The 20,466-nt window shown below is 40.7% G+C and overlaps 2 protein-coding genes across 3 annotated transcripts in view; one reads left to right on the forward strand and one right to left on the reverse strand.

Moving 5' to 3' along the window:
• PEX3 (peroxisomal biogenesis factor 3) overlaps positions 1-8,518 on the forward strand; it is a 20,485-nt gene extending 11,967 nt beyond the window's left edge. Inside the window, exons 4-12 of the mRNA XM_009095337.4 lie at positions 1,497-1,540; positions 2,624-2,748; positions 4,081-4,147; positions 4,248-4,302; positions 4,570-4,726; positions 5,610-5,680; positions 6,485-6,607; positions 7,770-7,866; positions 8,239-8,518. Coding sequence (XP_009093585.3) covers positions 1,497-1,540; positions 2,624-2,748; positions 4,081-4,147; positions 4,248-4,302; positions 4,570-4,726; positions 5,610-5,680; positions 6,485-6,607; positions 7,770-7,866; positions 8,239-8,322 — 823 coding nt within the window. The 3' untranslated portion in view covers positions 8,323-8,518. The remainder of the gene's footprint in view (positions 1-1,496; positions 1,541-2,623; positions 2,749-4,080; positions 4,148-4,247; positions 4,303-4,569; positions 4,727-5,609; positions 5,681-6,484; positions 6,608-7,769; positions 7,867-8,238) is intronic.
• Positions 8,236-20,448, reverse strand: FUCA2 (alpha-L-fucosidase 2). Of its 2 annotated transcripts, none has more exons than XM_030236505.2 (7): positions 19,931-20,448; positions 17,263-17,450; positions 15,251-15,590; positions 14,433-14,643; positions 12,925-13,115; positions 11,670-11,778; positions 8,236-10,322 (listed from the first exon to the last, which is right to left on the reverse strand). In XM_030236505.2, exons 1-7 carry the CDS (start codon positions 20,323-20,325, stop codon positions 10,182-10,184), a joined length of 1,575 nt encoding a protein of 524 aa, XP_030092365.2. In that variant the 5' UTR covers positions 20,326-20,448; the 3' UTR covers positions 8,236-10,181. The 2 variants fall into 2 exon arrangements, with proteins under 2 accessions (XP_030092365.2, XP_050829039.1); XM_050973082.1 differs by lacking the exon at positions 19,931-20,448 and adding an exon at positions 19,752-19,909.
• Positions 20,449-20,466: the final 18 nt, after the last annotated feature.

The raw sequence follows: 20,466 nt of genomic DNA on the forward strand, positions 1-20,466 counted from the left end.
TTAATACTTGTAGACTTTAACTGTTGTTTGACTGCTGCTTTACATTGTAAGTAGAAGCTCTGTAAGCTCTAGAAAACGATGTAGTACGTGCAAGTGTGGTTGGCTGATGATGTATTGGCTTCTCTGTATCTCTTCATTCTGCATGAAGAACTTAGCTCTGATAAGTAGCTTTGAGTCCCATTATATGTTTTATGTATTGAAATATTACACTAATTTTTTTACAAAGTCCTTCCTTTGTTTTGTTATAGAAAAGCTTTAAGAACTTGCATAGAGTAGCTTGCAAAAAGTTTGTGTATTGGTTATGTTTGCCATGGATCCATGTATTTCTTTCAACTACTGTTTATTTAATCTGTCTCTTTAGTTTTCAGAGTTGTAGACTTAATAGTTTATTGTATCAGTTTATTTGCATTATTAGATAGTGGTGAATGTAAAAATTTTTATTTATGTAAGTGAGAGAATGTTCAAACTAATGCCAAAGTGTTGTGCAGGCACATGTTGTGCCTGTAAAGAGATATTTTTTCTGGTGAGAAGTGCTGGGATTTGGATGTTTTTTTAAAATAAACTGGGTTACTGTAAAGTGTAGGTTAATTTGAACTCTTGGCTCTAAATATTTAAGTGTTAATTCTGATCCTAAGAAATTACCAAATGTTTCCGTAAGTGACTTTTACAATATCTATCTTCCACAATAGACATACAGTAGCCATTCTTTACTGACAGTGCTTAACAGGTGAGAATGGCTGGTGAAAATTTTGGATGGTTAGCTTGCTCTTATTCCTGCTACTGCTGCTGTATTGCTAAGAGATTACATCTGAATAGTAGTTATAAATATGCAATGTACTTCAGGCAGTTCAGGTGTATCTATGCAATCTACACTCTTGCTTTGTCAACTGCAGAATATAAACTACTAGGAACTGGTCAGGTCAAAAAAGTGAACACGCCTCAACGAAAGAAAAAAGATCAACATGTATTGGTGTGGATGGTGCAAGACTTCTTTTCCATTAGTGGTTGTGATCTCTTTGGTTTTGATGATCAAATATGAACTTTAAACACATCAGGCAATGGTAAATCTTGCAAGAACGTAGGACAAATAAATTCTGATCCTGGATTTATTACACACAGAAAGTCCAGCTGAACTGAGTCAGAACTAAATACAGAGAGTCAAGGCCCCAGAAAAGACCACTTTGTACCATCAGTGGCTTTTTCTGATTGCATACTGTAGTAACTCAAAACTGATCATGTAAGCATGTAATTGACATCACTAAATGCTACATTTTTACAATAATGTTTGAATATCTTTTCTGTGCCTTTATAGAGTGTTGTTTATATACTGCTTTCTTGAACAAGGCCTTTCTTGAATGAGATATAGACCTGGGTATGATTTGAATAATTATGGTAGCTAAATAAGTTTGCCTTAGAGCATTACTATGTCATTTTACATACTTGTTAATTTCCAAGTAAAATACAATTCTTAATATTTCCATTTATTTTTCCCACAGACCAGCAAATAAGTTAGAAATCTGGGAGGATTTAAAGATAATAAGTAAGTAGAAATGAAAGATTACATCTGCATAATTATTTAGTGTAGATTTATAATGTCTGTTACAGCATTTAAACCAAACTTTACACTGGGCTGTTTCAATAGATATGAAGATAATGTAACACACATGGCAAACCTCCTCCTCGTCCCTGTGCCCCCAAAGGCTTCATGAAGGAACTTTTCTTAGCCCCATGGGAAGTTAGAAGCTCAGAGACCAAGGTGAAGAATTGTGTTGGCCTTCCTGCTGCTCTACTCAATAAAACTTAGTGAGACCTTTCTGTCTCATTGCAATAAAATGAAACTAGTTTCAAAAATCATATGCTGGATGAAATGGAAATTCAATCAGGTCAGCCTTTACATGGCCAACAGTTCCCTCTTTTTGAGCCTGTTGGAGAGAACCACTATAGCAGTGGTCATGAAGCCTTTGGATCATCTTATGTATTAGCTGTGGAAGGCAAGAAAAAAATAAACTCAGATAATTATGCAGTGAAATTCTACCATTACTTCTTTGCTTCCTTTTTTTTTTTTCTCCTTTTCATAACACATTTACAGATCCTACTTTTTGATCTGACTCCTTTCTTCCCTTCTGTATGTATTAATGATGCGTTTTCTACACACCCTCATTGCCTACTGGCTGGTAGCTGATGCTCATTTTAATTTTCCTTCTTTAGATCTTAGCTGCTCCTGTCTTAGGTAACTCTTTTGACAAGCTGCAGTTGTGTCTGAATTGCATGATGAGGGCTAATATGTAAATTGTGTATTTCCTGGCCCAATGAAAAAAGATGATTTGACACTACACATTTTTACCTCTGGAACAACTTGTATGATTTTATTTTTCTCAGAAATAACTTTGTTAGTGTTTTGTGTAACTTTGTGTAATGTGTAAAGTTTTAGATGTAGATCCAGCACGTTAGGCCCATGGCCATCTTGGGTATGTGTTGTGAAAACACATCATGACAGCCAGTGAGAGAAATGTGACTGCCTATTTAGAAGTAATCAGCATTTCTGAGTCTTGGAGAGTATTCTCTCCCCTTGGCTCACCTTTGTTTCCCAGACTTGGCAGTCCCTCTGCTCTGTCTTCCCAAGGTTTCACCCGCAGCATTGTCGCTGTGTACAGCACCTGCATGCTGGTGGTTCTCTTGCGAGTGCAGTTGAACATCATCGGCGGTTACATCTACCTGGATAACGCTGCGCTCGGCAAGAACGGCACAGTAAGTGTCTTGCTTGGTTTCAAAGGTAGGACTTGCACTTCCTTGGAAGGGAGAGGATTATTTGGTGAGATGAGAAGGGCATAGTTTAGGACTACTGGAATGAAACCAAGGGTCCTTACAAGAGTGGGGTACGGAGAGCATTACTGCCAGTGCAATATATTGATGTCCTTTAATAGCATCTAAATTTGGATGATGTGGTGATATTGCTTACCTGAATACCAGCAATATTGGAGAATGCCTTTTGTCTGCATTCGTCTTGCCTAAAGAAGTCTGCTTTCTATCTAAACACCAACATGAAATTATTTCTTTGCTTTTATTTTTTGTGAAATGGTGATACCATGTGAATGATTCAGGATATGTAAGCAAATGTATATAATAATATTAGGTCTTCCTGGTACATAAATTAATTTCTCCACTTAAATTTTTCTGAGATTAAAGAAGAAAAATGTTGTCTTTGAACTTTTCACTTTTTGGTTTCACTCCAAAAGACCATCTCCATAAATGTCTGTTGGTGGGGTCAAGCAAGGTAGAAGAGCTGTTTTTTGCTGATATAGTGTATCACTGCTCAGTAAAAATAGATCACTCCCACAGTAAGCAAGTACCCATTGTAGAGAGTGGGACCTGCAAATTGCTGGGTGGCTCATCTAAAAATAATGGATACAAGCTGATTAGTTCTCATCTGCCCCCCTGTGATAGCTCCTGCTGAGAGTCAAGGAACAGCATGTCAATGCAGGATGGAGAAGAGCTTTCAATAGGAAGGCCAGAGTTGACCGAGGTAGTGCTTCATTTTGTAACACCTGAAAAAGCTGTTTTAGAAGGGCAGAATGAGTTTGAACTAGAAACATTTCCTCTCTGTTAGTTTCTCATAGAGAAGTGGGTTGACAGGGCCAACTCTGAGGCATTCCATTGGGACTAACTGGAATCCTGTGTTGGTTTCTGAAAGCTTCTTTTTTGTCAGATAAGTTTTTAATAGATTTCAGCATAAATAACTTACTCCACTAGATTTAATTTCTGTGGTGGTGGAGAGTCTAGTTTCACCTGCAATGCAGGTTTTTAAGAGAGTTTCCTTTAGGTGAATGAAAAGTGCAAGTTTTTTCTTTCCACTGAAGATGGAAGAGACATCTGTATAGGTTTGAAGAAAAGAATGCCAGAAGACTTATGACAGATACAGGGGTTGATGGGCAGGAAGAGTCAGTACAAAGTTGAAGAGAGTGGGGCAGTCTGTTTGCTGAAGAGTATTACAAAGATTAAGGAAATTATTTTTGAAATTATTTTTGCATTGTTCTCTACTGTTGGCATGTTACAGAACTGTTGGGTTTTTTTCCCCCACAGACACCACTAGCACCCCCTGAAGTCCAGCAGCAATATTTATCAAGCATTCAGCACCTTTTAGGAGATGGTATGCTGCTTATTAAGAGCTAACTACACTTAGAAAATTCTGCTTTTTTTTTTGGGACTTGAACAAATCATTAGAATAATTTTTACTTTCTTCCTTTTAGGACTGACTGAGTTAATAACTATTGTTAAACAAGCTGTGCATAAAGTTTTTGGAAGGTAAGAGCCTGTGTTTCTTTGTGGTTAGCTTTTAAGTTTTATTGTGATGGCTGTTCCCAAAATAAAGAGTTTTATAAGAATTAGGGGGAAACAAAAGCAGGCATATTGACTATTTCAAAACAATGTTTTTATTATAGCAGGCTGTGTCTGCCAGTGCAAACCCACATTGCTGATTGGAATTTTGTTACTTGTAAACGTGTTATTGATAGAAAGAGAAAGCAGCATTACTCATTTTTCAATCAAAGCTGTAGTCTTTTTCCTTTCCAGTATTTCCCTTAAGCAGACCCTGTCTCTTCTGGAACTGGAACAGAAGCTTAAAGATATCAGGGAAGTAGTGGAACATAAAGATTCGGATCAGATTGCATCTTATTCTCCCTTATGTCATTATCTGATGCCAGATGAAGAAAACCCTTTGGCTAGCCAGGTACTTGATTCAGTTCCTTTCATCTTTTATCATTCTGCTTTTTTTGGGGTTTTTTGGAGAAGGAAGGGTGCATAACAGTCCTCTGGTGTACCATGGCATCTGTGTCTTTAATAAATGGCAAAACCTCTTCTGTCATAAATCAAATCAATAAATCTCTTTAATCTAGGTACAGTTCTATTTTCTTCAGATTTGATAGAAAACAAGTGTCACCATCAGAATGTCAGGTTTGTGCTCAGAAATGCAGCCCAGTTACTGCCTTTAGCCTGTGAAAGAAGCTGTGACACAGCACAGCTTAACTCAGCCCTAAGATAAATTGTGTTGTCCACCCTTGTGTACCAGCAACATTCATGGAGTGTTGGAGCATCTTGGCTGGTGCACAGGAGAATGGTGTGCTGGACTCCTCTAGGCTGAAAAATGAACAGGAGTCAAGAGAAAAGTGTATCTAATCTGAGTTGCAACGTTAATTTCTTGAATTTTGTGAAGGCATTTGTCTCCATCCACACCACAAGCTGGAGAAAAGTCAGTCTTCACTTGGTGTTACAGAGGTGTAATGAGGAAACCTGGGCTTCAGCATGTGGCTACATGCACTTAGTGCTTTAACTTTATCTGATACGCAGGGATGATTTCAGTACTGAAGGTCAGAATTAGAAAAATTACTTCCTCAAACAGTCTGGTGTTTCCTGCTAGTATTGTTTCTAGTTAAAAATCCTACAGTGACCATTTAAAACACAAATTATAAAGAATCTAATTTACAACAATATTTTCTCTTATATTTGACTTGTACATGTGACTGTACATTTGACCATGATACTCAATTTTCCTATTTCTGCTCTTACGGTTGCTGGTGGCACTTGCTAATAGTGTCTGTCTTTGGTTTTTCTAGGCCTGTGGACTCACAGAAAGAGACATTGCTACAATTAAATTACTGAATGAAACTAGAGATATGCTAGAAAGGTATAGAGAAATATGCTGTATTCACATTAAACTCCTCCTCAAAACTCTTGTTTCTGTAAGACAATTACTTGCATACAAAAAGCTGACAACTTTTCATTTGAGAAATGTGACCATTTTGCATTAGATTTTCCTATTTATCACTTGTAGGCTGGGATTTTCAAAATGTGTGAGCTCTGAAACTTTTAAAAAAATAATGCTGCCTTAATGAGATACCCAGGATTGGCAATCAGACCTATTATCTCTTCCTTACCCACTCTGTAGTAAAGTAGGAACAGAGGAGTACTTCTCTTCTGCTAAAGCAGGGTAAATTGAGAGTAATTTTATTAGATTTACTTGCTTTGATAAAGTGGACACCAGTTTTGGCTTATTGGAATTTATTTTTAATGCATGGTTTTGGGGGTGGTTGTATGTGTCCTTTTACCAGAGAGCTGGTTAAAGTGAGGCTCCTATAATAAACATAGGATATCAGGGAATTGAGACAAATGTCAAACTATTCTTACAGTTTAGCTGCTAGGGATGTGGGGCACTTCAAGGTTAAGTCCCTTCTATGTTATTACTTAGTAAGAAATAGAACTGAGGAACACTTCAGGTTTATCTGGGTTCTAGTAATCTTAGGGTAGAGTTCAGGTTGTTGAGGGAGCTGGTGTTTCATGAGGTGGCAATGCTAGTGACATTTGTCTGGCTCACACATCACCAGTGAGGGGAGGCACATCTGTAGCACTGAACACTTGCAGGGCTTTTTAGTTTGAAAAAAAATTAAACTCAGGAATAAAACCTTTTTTTTCTATTATTCTTTCTTTTCAGTCCAGACTTCAGTACAGTTTTGAGCACATGTTTAAATAGAGGATTCAGTCGACTGCTGGACAATATGGCAGAATTTTTTAGACCTACTGAAAAGGACCTTTCTCAAAACAGCTCTGTAAATAGGTACATATTTTCTTTTGTTGTGGTTCTCATGTCAGTAATGCTTTGGGTTCATCGTGAATTCCAAAAAGGCTCTTGATTTTCCTGCCTTCTTGGAGTTCTTGTGCTGGAAATACTGTTCTGCTTTTTGCTCCTCAAGGATCACTGGGTTCTCCTCACTTTGGCCAAGTGTGCAGCTAGGAGGAGTCATGTTTGACTCCCATCCATGAAATCACTAGAGTTAGGTGACATCCTTTCCCACCATTCCTTGCAGACCTAGAAGTAGAGATCAGATGACCTGTAGCCACTTCTTGCCTGAACACGGTACAGGCAGGCTGCCCTTTGGCTGGGGAGGGTTCACCTTCTGATGGTGATTCCTGACACATGTGCCCAGTGAGGCTGTGAGAAGGAGAACCCTCCCTCCCCTGCAGCCCATGAGCTCCAAGCACCCCAGCCTCCTTCAGTTCCTGTGTCTCCCAAGGAAGGGGGGTGGGCATTGCCCTGATCCTCCAGTGACAGGGAGCCAGAGCTTTAGGTTTCACTGGTATGCAGATAAAATGCAGTAACATGTAGGATTTTCTACATCCTCCTAGAAGAATGTTTAAAAATAGCTTTTAATCTGAAGTTAACTTGGGTTTTGAGCAGTGTGGTGAGAGCATTACAAATCCAAAAGCTGAGTTCAAATCCTTGAAATAATCTTTCTCAAATATTAAAATTAAAACCTGGAATGATAACTGGGTTTATGTATGTTTATTGTAGTAAGTTTGCTTTCAGAGAGTTATGTTTTAATTTAAATATATACTATTTACATCACTTAAAATACCCCAAAGTCTGTAGTTTGGCTATCTGCCTGAGACTGGTTTATTTTGTAATAGCATGAAATTGTAGACAGGTGCTTCTATGACCTGTCTGCTTACATACACATGCAAAGACTCTGACTAAACCATAATACTCTTGCATGAGAAGCAAGTGTGAAACTGCAATAGGAACGTGGACTGGAATTGAATTGGTAGTTCTCTATATTAAAGGAAAACCTCAATATGGAGAAAAAACCCTTCATCCATACATTTTAGTTTGCAGTCTTTCAATTCTTACTTTTTAAGTGGTAATAACTTAGAATTATATAATCACAGTTTAGTGGCTTCATCTGTGTCTGAGCGGGTCAGTATTTTTTGTTCTTTCCTAGTCTTTCCAGTGTCAGTCTTCCTTTAGCCAAGATAATTCCAATAATAAATGGACAGATCCATTCAGTCTGCAGTGAAACACCCAGTCACTTTGTTCAGGTAAGAATCTGCCTTACTTACAGTATCCCAAGTAAAATCTTGAAATTAATGTTGTATATTTCTTTTTAATAATTTGTTTTATTTCAGTGGCTTTAAAAAATAAATTGAAAACAGTTGCCATAATGAACTTTTTATCAGTTGGTATCTTCCAAAAATACACTGTTCTTCTAAAACTTTCTTCTGCTGAGCCGTGCAGAAGCACAATCTTCTGGTCTTGGTTCTACTTGCAGGTCTGCTCCTAAACCTTTCTAAAGCAAGGAGTTTGAATTGTGCCTGTGGGAGTGCAGGTGCTTTTCTTAGGAATTCTGTACTGCAATAGAATAGTGGGGAATGTTTTTGATTAAGGAAGTTTATTTTATACATTTCTTCCAGGACCTGTTGATGATGGAACAAGTGAAAGATTTTGCTGCTAATGTTTATGAAGCTTTTAGTACCCCTCAGCAACTAGAGAAATGACCTGCACATTTTTACAAATGGATGGTGTATTTATAACAAATCCCTGATGACTACTGATGAGACTTGGGTTAATTTTATAATGGTGCAGGAGTGGCAGACCAGCAGAAAGAGCACTCTGAGGAAAGTGGGAGTGAGCCTATATTTTCTTCTAACTGAATTATACTTCACCCATTAAAAATATTCTTGTTGAAAGAAACATTGTAAGTGAAGACTTTTCTATTTAAAAAGTGGTTAAATTCTTCTGTAATTAATTGGATTATTTTTTATTGCATCTAAAAGGCATCTGGTGGCAGTATTACAGCAAGTTACTAAAACACCCATTTTTTTGCCTGGGGTATGCAAGTTTGGGGAAGAAGTAATGATAGTGATCTAAGAATAGCACAGAGCAGCAGAATGAAGTAAAGCTTTTTTCTTCTTCTTCCCCCAGATTTTTTTTCCTATAAAGTAAACATTTTCCCCCTTACAAATCTTGTTCCAAAGTCTCTCATTCTTCAGAAAGTCTTTGCCAATGGATGCATGTTCCCCTTGAACAAGCTGGGGGTCTGCTCTCTCTCTTACTTAATACTAAAGGAATGTGTTTTTTTAGACATACTCTTGTTTATGCTGTTCAAACAGCTACACTGTACACATTACCTTGTAAATATTTTATCTTAATTTGTATTAATTTTGAGCCCAGTTATCTGTATTGTAATAAAATATTTTAATGTATAATTTGTGTGTGTATTAACATTAGTAGGGAAGAGAATAACCTGGCCTGGCCAATCAACTCAAAATCTTGACAGAGTTGAAAGAATAAATTTAACTTATACAGTACTGATTTTGCACTCACAAACATTACTCTGGGAAAGTAAACCTTCAGTCTCTACATTGAAACAGAAATAGCTCATGCTTTTCCTTGTCCTTTATCTCCTCCTCTTTGCAAGTTTCACCTTGTGTCTATCCCTACAAATCATGACGCATGATGAGTTTGGAAATTTTTCAAGTTGGATGCAGTCTACTCTCTGCTTAAAATGTTGTCACTTTGCCAGACTTGAAGATTCCTAGCAACTCCTGATTATTTCTCTTTTTCAAGAGTTAGTCACTGAAGTATATATTTTGTGTAATAGTCCACAAAAGGCATCCTGGTAACTGTGTATAAACAAGGGGTATAAACAAGAGGCAAGTTTTACTCATGTAAAATCATACAAAATATCAAAATCCCAATCCTCTCCCAGTTTACCTGTGTCCCAATAATGAATGGAGTTACTCAATAATAGAAACATGTAAAATTAATGACTTCCATTCTGAGAAATTATGATGTACATATGCATTGCCTGTATGCATTTATGATGAATTCCAACCCTTACAGGCCTGTTCTTGCAGACATTACCCTATTCAGCTGAAACTGCCAGCTCCCACCAGCTGAACACACCTGGAAAAAGAATTTTTTTTCTCTAAAACTGTCAGATTTTACTGTGCAGTTTTGTGGAAGGTAAATTTCTTGCATTAAAGAGAGTGTACAACTGATTTATGTGCATTTGAACACCGGCTTGAGCTTTATTCCTTTTTTTCTCTATGAAAGTCTAGTGCCTGTTTCCCCCCACCTCATTCTTCATGTAACTTGGCCAGAAACTGACTAAACCAAGTGTAGAGGTCATGGTAGCTGCTCAATATTTCACACAAGATCAGAGAAACAAACTGTGTGCAGAGGCTCAATTATCTAGTGCTAGACTTTGTGAGGTTTGTTCTATTCCATCCTTTAATAACAGCCCACCTCTCATAGAAAAAGTGAATTTATTGGTCTTTCTCAGTCAAACAAGTTTAAAACCAGTGATAAGAAAGAGCACTCCCCGCTAGCCAGGGTTTCAGCAGAGTATGGCTCAGTCTACATCAGTCAGTTGTAAGGTCCAGCCCCACTGACATGGCATTTGCTGAGGAGTCAATTGAGGTAGAGCAATAACCATTCCCTTTTCTCCCAGGGCAACCCATTTCAGCAGTTCCCTGTATCCAGCCAGCTTCACCTAAAATAGAAACACACACTATAGTTAGAACAGTGCCTTTTCAAAGTACATGTAAGTGCAATATCAACAAAGTAATTATTGATCCATAGCTACCTTACCAAGTATCCTAAAAATGCCACTTACTAACCAAATGAGTGATAATTATTAAAGGTAATGGGAAAACATTTGCAAGTAGATATGCAAGTAAAAAAGCTACTTGTGTTGGGTCTTGAGAAGGACATAGGGCTGTAGAAAGTGAATAAAAACCTTTTGGAAGCATTTGGAGTAGGATTTAGGTCTAAGCAGAGATCTTGCAGCCACAGTACAGAGCTTTGCATCCCATGTTTCCAGCTGCCTGCTTCACATGGTGAAACTTGTCTTGAATGAGCATGACTGTTTCTTACAGAGGGCAGCCAGGTTTCTCAGAGAAAGCTGATGTGAAGAACTAAAAACTACAAAAAGGTTGATGCTGGCACTTACACCAGCTGGTGACCTGCTGGAGTGGCTGCAGACCAGTCTCTGCTGCTGAGGAACAGTATTATCTAGTGCACATAGAGTCTAGCTGCCCCCTCAGAATTCCAGAGGCATCTCCATCACTTTTGAAATGACTCTTCCTCCCTTGTGATGGAGCTGTCTTTGCACCAGTCAGACTACTTTCACATGGAACTAGACCAGAGGGGGCAGTCCAGAAACACTCCTAATGCATTTCAGCAGCTAATGGACATGAAGTGCATGAGACCAGAGCAGAGCTAAACCAAAGTGAATCTCTCCTTAAATGCACAGAGTTGATACCAACTTCTGGTTCCACTGGGTTACTTGCTATTTGCCAGTGTAGGTGTGGCATCACTGTCCTCATCTTCTGACCTCCACTTGGTATAAGAGGCACATCTAGGGTAACACTGATTGCTCTTCAGCCTCTCTGGGCAACAAAAACCTCTGTGTACATTCCCTTCCTGCAAGGCTTTGACTTCAAACAGCTGCACCAGTACAGCAACTCCGGTATTACCAAAGTCATGAGGACAACTGCTTCTAAAGAAAAGTCATGCTGAGTTAGGAGTCTACACAGGAAACAGGAGGGGTGGCACAGTTTTTTCCCCTGCTCCTTGGCCTCTTTGTGACTCTTAGTTTGCAAGCTAAAACATATCCCAGCAACGTCTCAGTCTAACTTTGTTGGATAAGAAACATCCCACTGAGAGGACTATGACAAGGAGGTCCCAGAAAGAAAACAAACATTTTGCTGGGTCTCTGCCAAAGTACTCTGTCCTAAGAGCTACGCATTCCCAAAGATGCCAGAAACTTTAATAAACAAGATGGAACGCGACATATCCTAGAAGGAGGGGAGGGGTGTGGGTGTGCACTCTCTTTTACCTGTGTTTCTCCAGGCTTAGCCCGTGGCTCACCAAGTTCCAGAATCCCAGAGACTGGCCAGTTAAGGAAGATAGCATTGACTTTCCCTTCTTTAGGGGTGAAAGTGTACCTGGTTGGAAATGGGGACCAAAAAGGCATGTCAGCTTTTCCTTGTAAATCTTTAGAAGTGATACACAAGAGTGCTTTCAAGACTGGAAAAATGGATTAGAAAGGTCAGGATTAATTACATTTTCACATACATAACCACCTGGACCTTTAATAATGTACTGCTGCCTGAAAATTTGTTTCAGCAAACTAGAGGTAATGAAAACTGTTAAAGAACTGAACTCAGAGGTAAACATCTGTTGTAACTTTAGCACACTGTATCAACTCAGCCACATAGGAAGGAGATACTTGCAGGATGGGGAATCATTAACAGATAATTGTAGCTTGTATTCAGAAAAACATGGTAACTCCCATCTATACACTAACATGCGGACTAAAAGAACTTAGAATAGTATGAGTGACAGAGTTTCCACCTCGCATAGCTAGTTTTTAAAAATACAATTTTCATCACCATGCCATTGGAAATCTTGTGCCATACCCCTGAAACATTGCTCCCTCTTTCCTATTTAGTTACAGTTTTTTATTGTTCTTGAAAGAGATTTTACTAAACAGTCAACAGTTCAGCATCTCCAGGCTAAAGCCAGATGGCCAAATCTTACTGGGAACGGAAGTAAAAACACCTACTGAGACAAGAGAGCCAAGACCAAAACCCTGATGGATCATGAAGGTGTTACAGAAGCTACAAGTAACAAGGGCAGATGGGAGGCCAGAGACTGACTGTATTTAGTGACCAAATAATTGCTGTTATTTTTCCACTTTCTTTCTAAACATCAAGTGACATTGAGTATTCCTTTGTTCAGATACACACTTCATATCAATCTTGTATTTCCAGATTTTTTTTCATTTCTGTTACCCACTAGATGCAAACAGAATTATCTAACATATTAGCCTAAACCAAGAAGCAAAAGATGACCATAGAAATGCTTGCAGCTTTCCTTTCAGCCTCAGCATCATCCCAAAACTAGTCTCCACCTACAGCTTTATACACATTTTAGATGCAATTAGTTACACTAACAAAGGCATTAATTCCTTCACCACATACAAACTAAGTGATGGTGATTTCTGTAGCATCAAGTCCTTAGGGATTTCAAAGCTTCACATAACATTGGTGCTGCTTTCCAGAGCCTGCATTTTGGCTCAGTGGACTTACCAGACTCCAGGTGTGACAGTGTCGTTCTGTGCTCTCCATGGTTTCGTTCCATAGATGGCCTCTCCATTGACCTTCAGCCAAGAGCCCACCTGCCTCAGGCGCTCCTCAAACACAACAGCAATGCGACCGTCGTGGGTGGGCCCGATGTTCATCAGGAGATTTCCTCCACAAGACACTGTTTCTGCAAGTTGCTGAAGTGTTTTTAAACACACAGAGCATAGGGTTATGAGTAAGGACATCACATATTTGCAGTATTTTCTAAAGTCTGCTGTACTGCTTCAGAATGATGAACCACATGACTTATGCTACTGCTGCATAATGAGACTTTGGGGTTCATCCCAAAATCTGATACAAAATTTAAGCTCTCATAAAGCAAATCTCTACTGGCAATTTTTATATCCAAAACCAGTCCCAAATACCTTCTTGCACCAATATGTCTGCCTGAATCTATGTTAGAATCAGATCCTGCAACTCTTTATCATTTCAACTTCTGCAAGAATGTATTGAGGGTTTTACCAATAGGACAGATGACTTCTCTGCACCAGAGTAGAATAAGGCAAATAGTTGCTACTTCATCTTTATTGAATCTTAGAAAAGCAACTTCCTCCTGTTTGATGCTTTTCCTGTTTTATAGAAAACTCTGTAAAACACAAGGAAGCCTCCTACAAAGCCTACAAAATTTGTGTTCACATCCACACTGCCCTCCAGAGATCACAGACTGAGATGCACATGTCTGAGAAACAGACAGCTGCAGACATGCTGCTGAATTAATTCAAACCTTCTGCCTCTGAAAAGAGGTTACTTCAAATTGTCTTTTGTGAGGGCAGCGCTAGAAACAGCAACAATATTAAGCAACAGTAACAATCTTTCCCTCACTAACTGAATTTTGCAACTGAATGCATTATTCTGGAAGACTGGTCAGTCTTCCTTGTCATTCACTTTTCCTAGGCTTCAGATCTTTTTTAATACCTCAGCCCAGTAAGAGAATCAATGTTCTAGCAACATCAGCTGTCTGCTTCTGGTAGTGTTTATCTGTATGTCTGTGAGGAAGGTTTCTCGCTACAAAGTAAAACAACTGCTGAGTCATAAAGTGTTTCTATGTGTAGCCCTCCAGCAGGAGTTCCTAAACAGGAGCTTTCCTGAAACTCCAACTGTTTGCTTCTCATCAGCTTGCATATGCAGTTACCAGAGAAACTTAGATGAAAAGGTAATGATGAGACTGTCCAGATCAGTCCTTGGCCGGTTACTCACAGGGAAAACTAAGAAACTGACTGAATTTTTACTAGAAATTCATTCTACAGAAATGACTAAGAGAAAGGTTAAGAATTACATGGATTTTCCATCCTGCCAGCGTTAAGGCTGGAAATTAACAAAATTATTATTTCACAGATTCACTATTGAATTAAAATCATCTTATTCATAAAATAGAAACAATCAATATGTTAAACAGCGCAATACAACAATCAGGAGAGAGAACGGGGAGCGGCACAGCTGCTGTGGCCCTGTACCTTCACCAAGTCCTCGATGGGGAGGTAGTCCCGGAGCCGCGCGTCCCGGCGGTAGCCCCAGGAGCTGCGGTCGATGGTCATGCAGTTCTCCCACTTGTGCGGCAGGAGGTGCCCGGGGTTGTAGCGGTCGCTGCACGTGTAGAAGCCGCCATGGGCACAGATGCTGCCAGCTCCCCAGCGGTCATTGGTAACCACTGTGTCCCGGACCGGGCTGGGAACAGAGGAGCTTTATTATTTTTATTCTAGAAAATGCGGTCATAGTCAGCGTAATCCCTTCCCACACACATCCCTCCCAGGAACTAAAATTTTGGATGACTTCTGTACCATTAATTTATTACAAGATGAAGTGCAATGTCAGGAATTCTATTCTCATGCTTTGCTAATAAAAGGTCCAGATCAGAATTTCTTAGGCAAATAAGCTCCAGACTTTTACAGGAGCTCTGCCAGAAATCACTCTGCACTTCATATCCACTGCCAGATGTTCAGGCTGCAATGACAACAATGTATCCATATTCTCAAATTGTCTTGCTATCCTGTGTTTTTGTGCAACAGCAAATACTTAAGGAAGATTAAGCAGAATAGCCAATACCATCTTAAATGATTAATTTGTAAATGTGTTTAAAAAATACAAAACATTATTTTTCTAAAACCAGCTTTGATAGTTCTAGGAAAGGTCTGGATTCTCTATTTCAGGAGAATTAATATTTTGTAAAGTCCTCTCAGGCAGAAGTAGCAGGTTCCAAAAAACAAACAGAAAATGAAACAAACTAGGCACAGCAGAATTTCAGATAAGGAGCTAAACCAGCATCATTATGTACCTGTCATTATACAGCCAAGCCAAGAAACCAGTGCTGTTCCAGTAAGTATCTGGAGCATTTCCATCCCCATCAGACCAAATTATTTCTGGCTGGTACTTGGTCACAATTTCATAGAGTTCTGGTAATGATTTGCTGGTGGGAAACTTGCTTGTATTAAAGGCATTGGTGGCATCCTCAAGGAAGAGAGGATTGAACCATTCAAACAGGGAATGGTATAACCCAAAATGCAAATCAGTCCTGTTTCTAACAGATGTTGCTAGTTCACCAACAAGATCTCGCTTTGGTCCCACATCAACAGCATTCCAGTTCCAAGAATATTTGGACCCCCACAAAGTAAAGCCTAAAAAGAGAAAAATCAGAGGATAAGAAAGAAAATAAGAAGAGAGGACATTACAGTTCTTTCTGGAAAGTGGTCAGAAGTGTTGCAAAAAATAAAATAATAAAAATTAAATATGCAATATATCATGGTATAAGGTGCCTATAACCTGTTTATGCACAATAGTAATAGTTTTAATATCAGAACACCATGTATTTTTTATATATATGCATATACATTTATATTTTCCAGTTCTGTACTGTTTAGGATAATTATTCCTTCTCTTTAATTATTCAGTCTATTCCTATGTGCCAATTAAATTAACTAGATGACTTTTAAGGCCCCTTCTGACACAAGGCATTCTCTAACTCTACGACTCTGAAATTAACCAAAAATACAGCAGCTTTTGAGGCATCTACATCAAGTGTGAACTGTAAATACACAATCAGCAAGTGAAAGACAGAATTGTTTTTCAGCTGCAGAAAGCCCAAGCTATCATTTGCATTCAAAGACTGTTCTCCTCTTTTCTGTTTCCATCTTATGCAAATGTTCACTTTTTGTTTGCCTTGATATTTATAACAGCTCAATCAACTACTCTGTACATGTATGAGGACAGAGAGCAAAAACTCCTGAAACAGCTGTTAAAACATCAAGATTAAATATCAGAAAGGGTTTGACCTTTTAGACATCCATCAGTCCAGCACAACCACTTACAAATCCTGCTGCACTGCAGACTCAGACCACTGCCAGAGGAGCTCCACTCCCACCTTCTAACCCCTTTATACTCACTGTCCAATCAATCTTGTGCTATTTCTGTGAACTGGGTGCATGCAATTGTATGGACTAAACAACCTAAAAATTCATGCACAAGGCTATTGAACAGACTAAATGAATCCTGGCTCTTTTGAAGTCACTGGGAATTTCACCACATGTGAAATTCAAGATCAAGAATTATGTGTGTCAGAGCTGAGATTAAAATTGACACTTCAAAAGTTGCCAGCCTTGAACTCACAGCTCACAAAGACCAACAACATTCATTAGATGTATTGTAGAATATCTTAATATTTTATACTTTCTTTCCTAGTGTATTTCATTTCAGAAGCTTTCTTTTTCTTTACTTTTCTCTGCAAAGTACCTTACAATTACAGTGCTAAAAAAATTGCTCCTGTAAAGCTACAGATCTGGTTCAAAGTTTTGGCTTCTGTAAACTACATCAGGAAGATCTATACCTTCCTAAATCTGAAGTTAACTCCTGGAACATGTTCCTAAATTCCTTGGAGAAACCAAGGGAGTTTGCTAACTGCCTACTCACAGCAGCTCTCCAAATGTTAAACAGTGCAGAATTCACTTTTATGGTTCCTTCAGCACTAAATTGCACAGAAATAAAAAATAAACTGTGGCCACTGCAGGAAGCACAGCTGCCACCACCACTTCAGTCTGCCTTACCTACAGCAAGAGAACAGTGGCACAATCGACTGCTCCTCCTATGCAAACTCCATGGCCACAGCTTTTGTGTAAAGCTCAGGAAAACACCTGCACATTTCTTGGGTAACTTTTGTTTCCTCTTTGGCTGTGGTGGGGCAGGTAAGCCTGCCCAGCTTTCTCTATGTCTCTTAGGAGGTGGAAAAGTCACATGTTTTTTACATCTGTTGACAGAAATGCAGCAATTACTAACATTCACAAGGCTTCCACTTACCCTCATGATGTTTTGAAGTTAAGACAACGTATTTTGCACCTGAAGCCTTCAGAATATCTGCCCACTGGTTGGGATCAAAGAATTCTGCTGTAAACAGAGGACCAAAATCTTCATAGCTGAAGCCAGGTGGGTAATTTGCATCCATAAATTTCACATAGGGCTCTCTCTTTTCCTTCTGCCAGTACCACCTACAATATACAGAACAAAGCATGTCTGGTGATATATTTTTAGATAAAAAAAGAGAATTTAAATGATCAGCTCCCATTTATCACTGAGAGGTAGAGGCATTGGAGGTACATGACACTGGCAATAAGACAAAATTGCTCCAGAAGAGTATTGATTAGCAAAGATTTTATTTTTTCTATCTTATTTGTCCATGTTCTACATCTTTGCACTCCACTTTGGAAAGGTCTTAGGATTTCATTTGAAGCAATGAAAAAAGCAGCTACACTGTGAGAATGGAAAAATGATAGTCTTGGTCAATACCCAAATCTCAAAACTGTACTAGAGACCCCAGACAGCCTGTGTAAGCAGCTCAGGTGGCAAAAGAAATGCCTTTTTCCTGGACTTGCATATCTCACCTCCTCAAGCCTCACACCTCAGCCATCAGGCATCTCTGCTCTGCCCCCAACATTACAATCCCTGCCACCCACAAATATGGGCATCACCAGCCTTACCTCTCTGACAGTCCCAAGCCCTCTACACAACTGCAGCTGAGTGACCCAATGCCCACAGCCCCAGGGCCAGAGAGAGCTGTGACCAGGTCACTGCAGACTCTGCACACCCGAGGCCTGCAAGCAAAGGCACCCTGCTAGAAGAAGGCACGTCCTCCATCCAAAATCTGCCCCTGCAAGAACACCACACACTCACAAATGCACCTCTGTCACCTTTCTATAAATGAAACCAAGCACCAAAAAATCCTCTTGACAAGTTTAGACTTATATGAAAATATATTGCAAGTGAAGGAATAAAACAGGCCAGAATTTGAATGTTTGAAATTAATTTCTCTCTCCTGTCCTGAGCTGGACTCTGATCTCAGTTCTCTGAGACCATAGTGTGAATATTGTTGTAACCTTCCCAAAAACACTTTAGCAAAAACCAACACAATCTCTGGCAGCCAACAGGGAAAAAAAACCTTAGAAGAAAGAGGCTGAGACAGCTTTCCTCCTTGAAAGAGCCAGGGGCAGAGGAAATAACAACAATAAAGCAAACCAAACAAATTTTTTTAAAATAAAAACAAACAAAAAACCCCTCTGATTTCAAAGTATGTAATTTATTAAATTAAAGAGTAACAACCTTGCTTCTCTCCCATAGTCACATGGTTTGCTAACATGAACACTTCCATGCTGACAGGATTAGATTCTAGAAATATCCTTACCAAGGCTGTGGAGCTCTGAGGGAAGGCATACAGGGTGGGTGATAACAGTTTGTGACCTTCCATTTGACGCTGCTCATGCAGCACCTCAGTCATCTGACTGCACAAGCTGTCAGAAGGCCCTGAAGCAGCTTTAGACCCACACCTGCCACGGGATAGGAGAATACAGGAATATAAAAAGCAATTAGAGTTTTGGGGTCAAAAACCAAATGCTCCATCCTGAGCCTGCTCACCACTATCAGAGTGCAGCACTCTGACTGAGGCTTGAACCCAAACCTAGTTCTGTCCCACCTCTCTAAAAGTAATTTATTAGTAAATGCAATCTGTATTAAAAACCTGCTTAAATGCTTGAACTTGATTCCAAAAAGAACAGGTGTCAGAAAACGCTGGTTTGATTAGATACATGTTGGCTTGTTTTGCAAATATAGTAATTAAGGTTCACCATAGCTCTGCCACAAAGCTATCCGTATCTTCATATTGTAAATAATAATGTGTCTCACTTGAAGTCTCACAGGAAGTACTTGGTAGAGCACGGAAAGGTGACAGCAAAAACATGCTTACAGCTAAAGGGCCTGAACCAGTGAACACTCACAGAACAAAGATTTCATTGAGCCTCTCAACTAAAATTATCTGCAGGATCAGAGTTTTAGGTTCTCTTAAGTGCAAAGCACTCTTAAATGATAGTAATAACAGTAAAAAAAGGAGAAGAAAACCACCAGCAGCACAAAATGTGCACAAGAAAGCAGCAAGGCTGCTTGCCAGCTAAGGGTAGCAATGGGCTCCTGCGCTCCCCACAGTGCTCCAGCAGGTGCACAAGGCTGCTCCAGAGGCTGGCAGATGCCAAACGCCTGTCCCCGCAAGGGAGACCCCCTTCACCCATCCCTTTCGGCCACTCCACCAACCACCTCTCACCAACACTGCTGTGCCGCAAGGCCCTTCTCTCAGCTCTACCAGCTCTCTGCTTGATTTAGTCACTTCAGCCCTGATATTGGGGAGTTTTGGGGCTGGGCAGACGGTGCTCAGACACACCAGAAGCACCTCAAACTCCACCTCCTCTGCAAACTGCGCCATGGAGTCCGTGACCTCGGGTGGACACAGAGCTCTTCCCACACACCTGAGCTCCACGGTCAGCCTGCAGAGGGGCTCCAACCCAAACCACCGCAGTACGGGGGGACGCCACACCATCCCCGCCTGCCCCGAGCGCTGCTTCCCAAGCAGAGCCCTGGGCCCGCCGGCACGGCCCGTCCGCCGCAGCGGTTCCGGTGCGACCAGAACGCTCTGGCTGCAGCTCACCAGAACCACTCGCTGCCGAAGCTGGGCACCGAGAACACGCCCCAGTGGATGAAGACGCCGAACTTCGCCTCGTCAAACCAGGCGGGCAGCGGTCGGGCGTCCAGCGAGCCCCAGGTGGGCTCGTAGCGGGGCCGGGCCTGCGGCAGCCCGGGCAGCCCCAGCAGCAGCAGCAGCGCCAGCGCGGCGCGCCCGCCCGGGCCCGACATGGCGGCGGCGGCGGGGCCGGAGTTCGCGGCGCTGCTCGGCCGGGCTGGGCCGGGCTGGGGAAGGAAAGGGGAAAGAAGCGGAGCAGGGGCAGGGCGGGCCCCGCGGCGCCCAGCCGGCACCGCTGCCCCTTCGCTCCTCCCCCGCCCCGCCCGCCGCCCGCGGGCTGTTCCCCATCGGGGCCGCTCCATCTGTCGGCTCGAGCACAAACTGCCCCCTGGATTTTAAGGATTTTAAGAAATTGAAGTAACCGGCTGATGCCTTAGCCGACATCCCGCCGCGCTTTCCCCCGCCCTGCCGGCTCCTCCCCCGGCCGCCCCGTCAGCCTCGCT

Source organism: Serinus canaria, chromosome 3, assembly GCF_022539315.1.
Source record: "Serinus canaria isolate serCan28SL12 chromosome 3, serCan2020, whole genome shotgun sequence".
NCBI lineage: Eukaryota > Metazoa > Chordata > Aves > Passeriformes > Fringillidae > Serinus > Serinus canaria.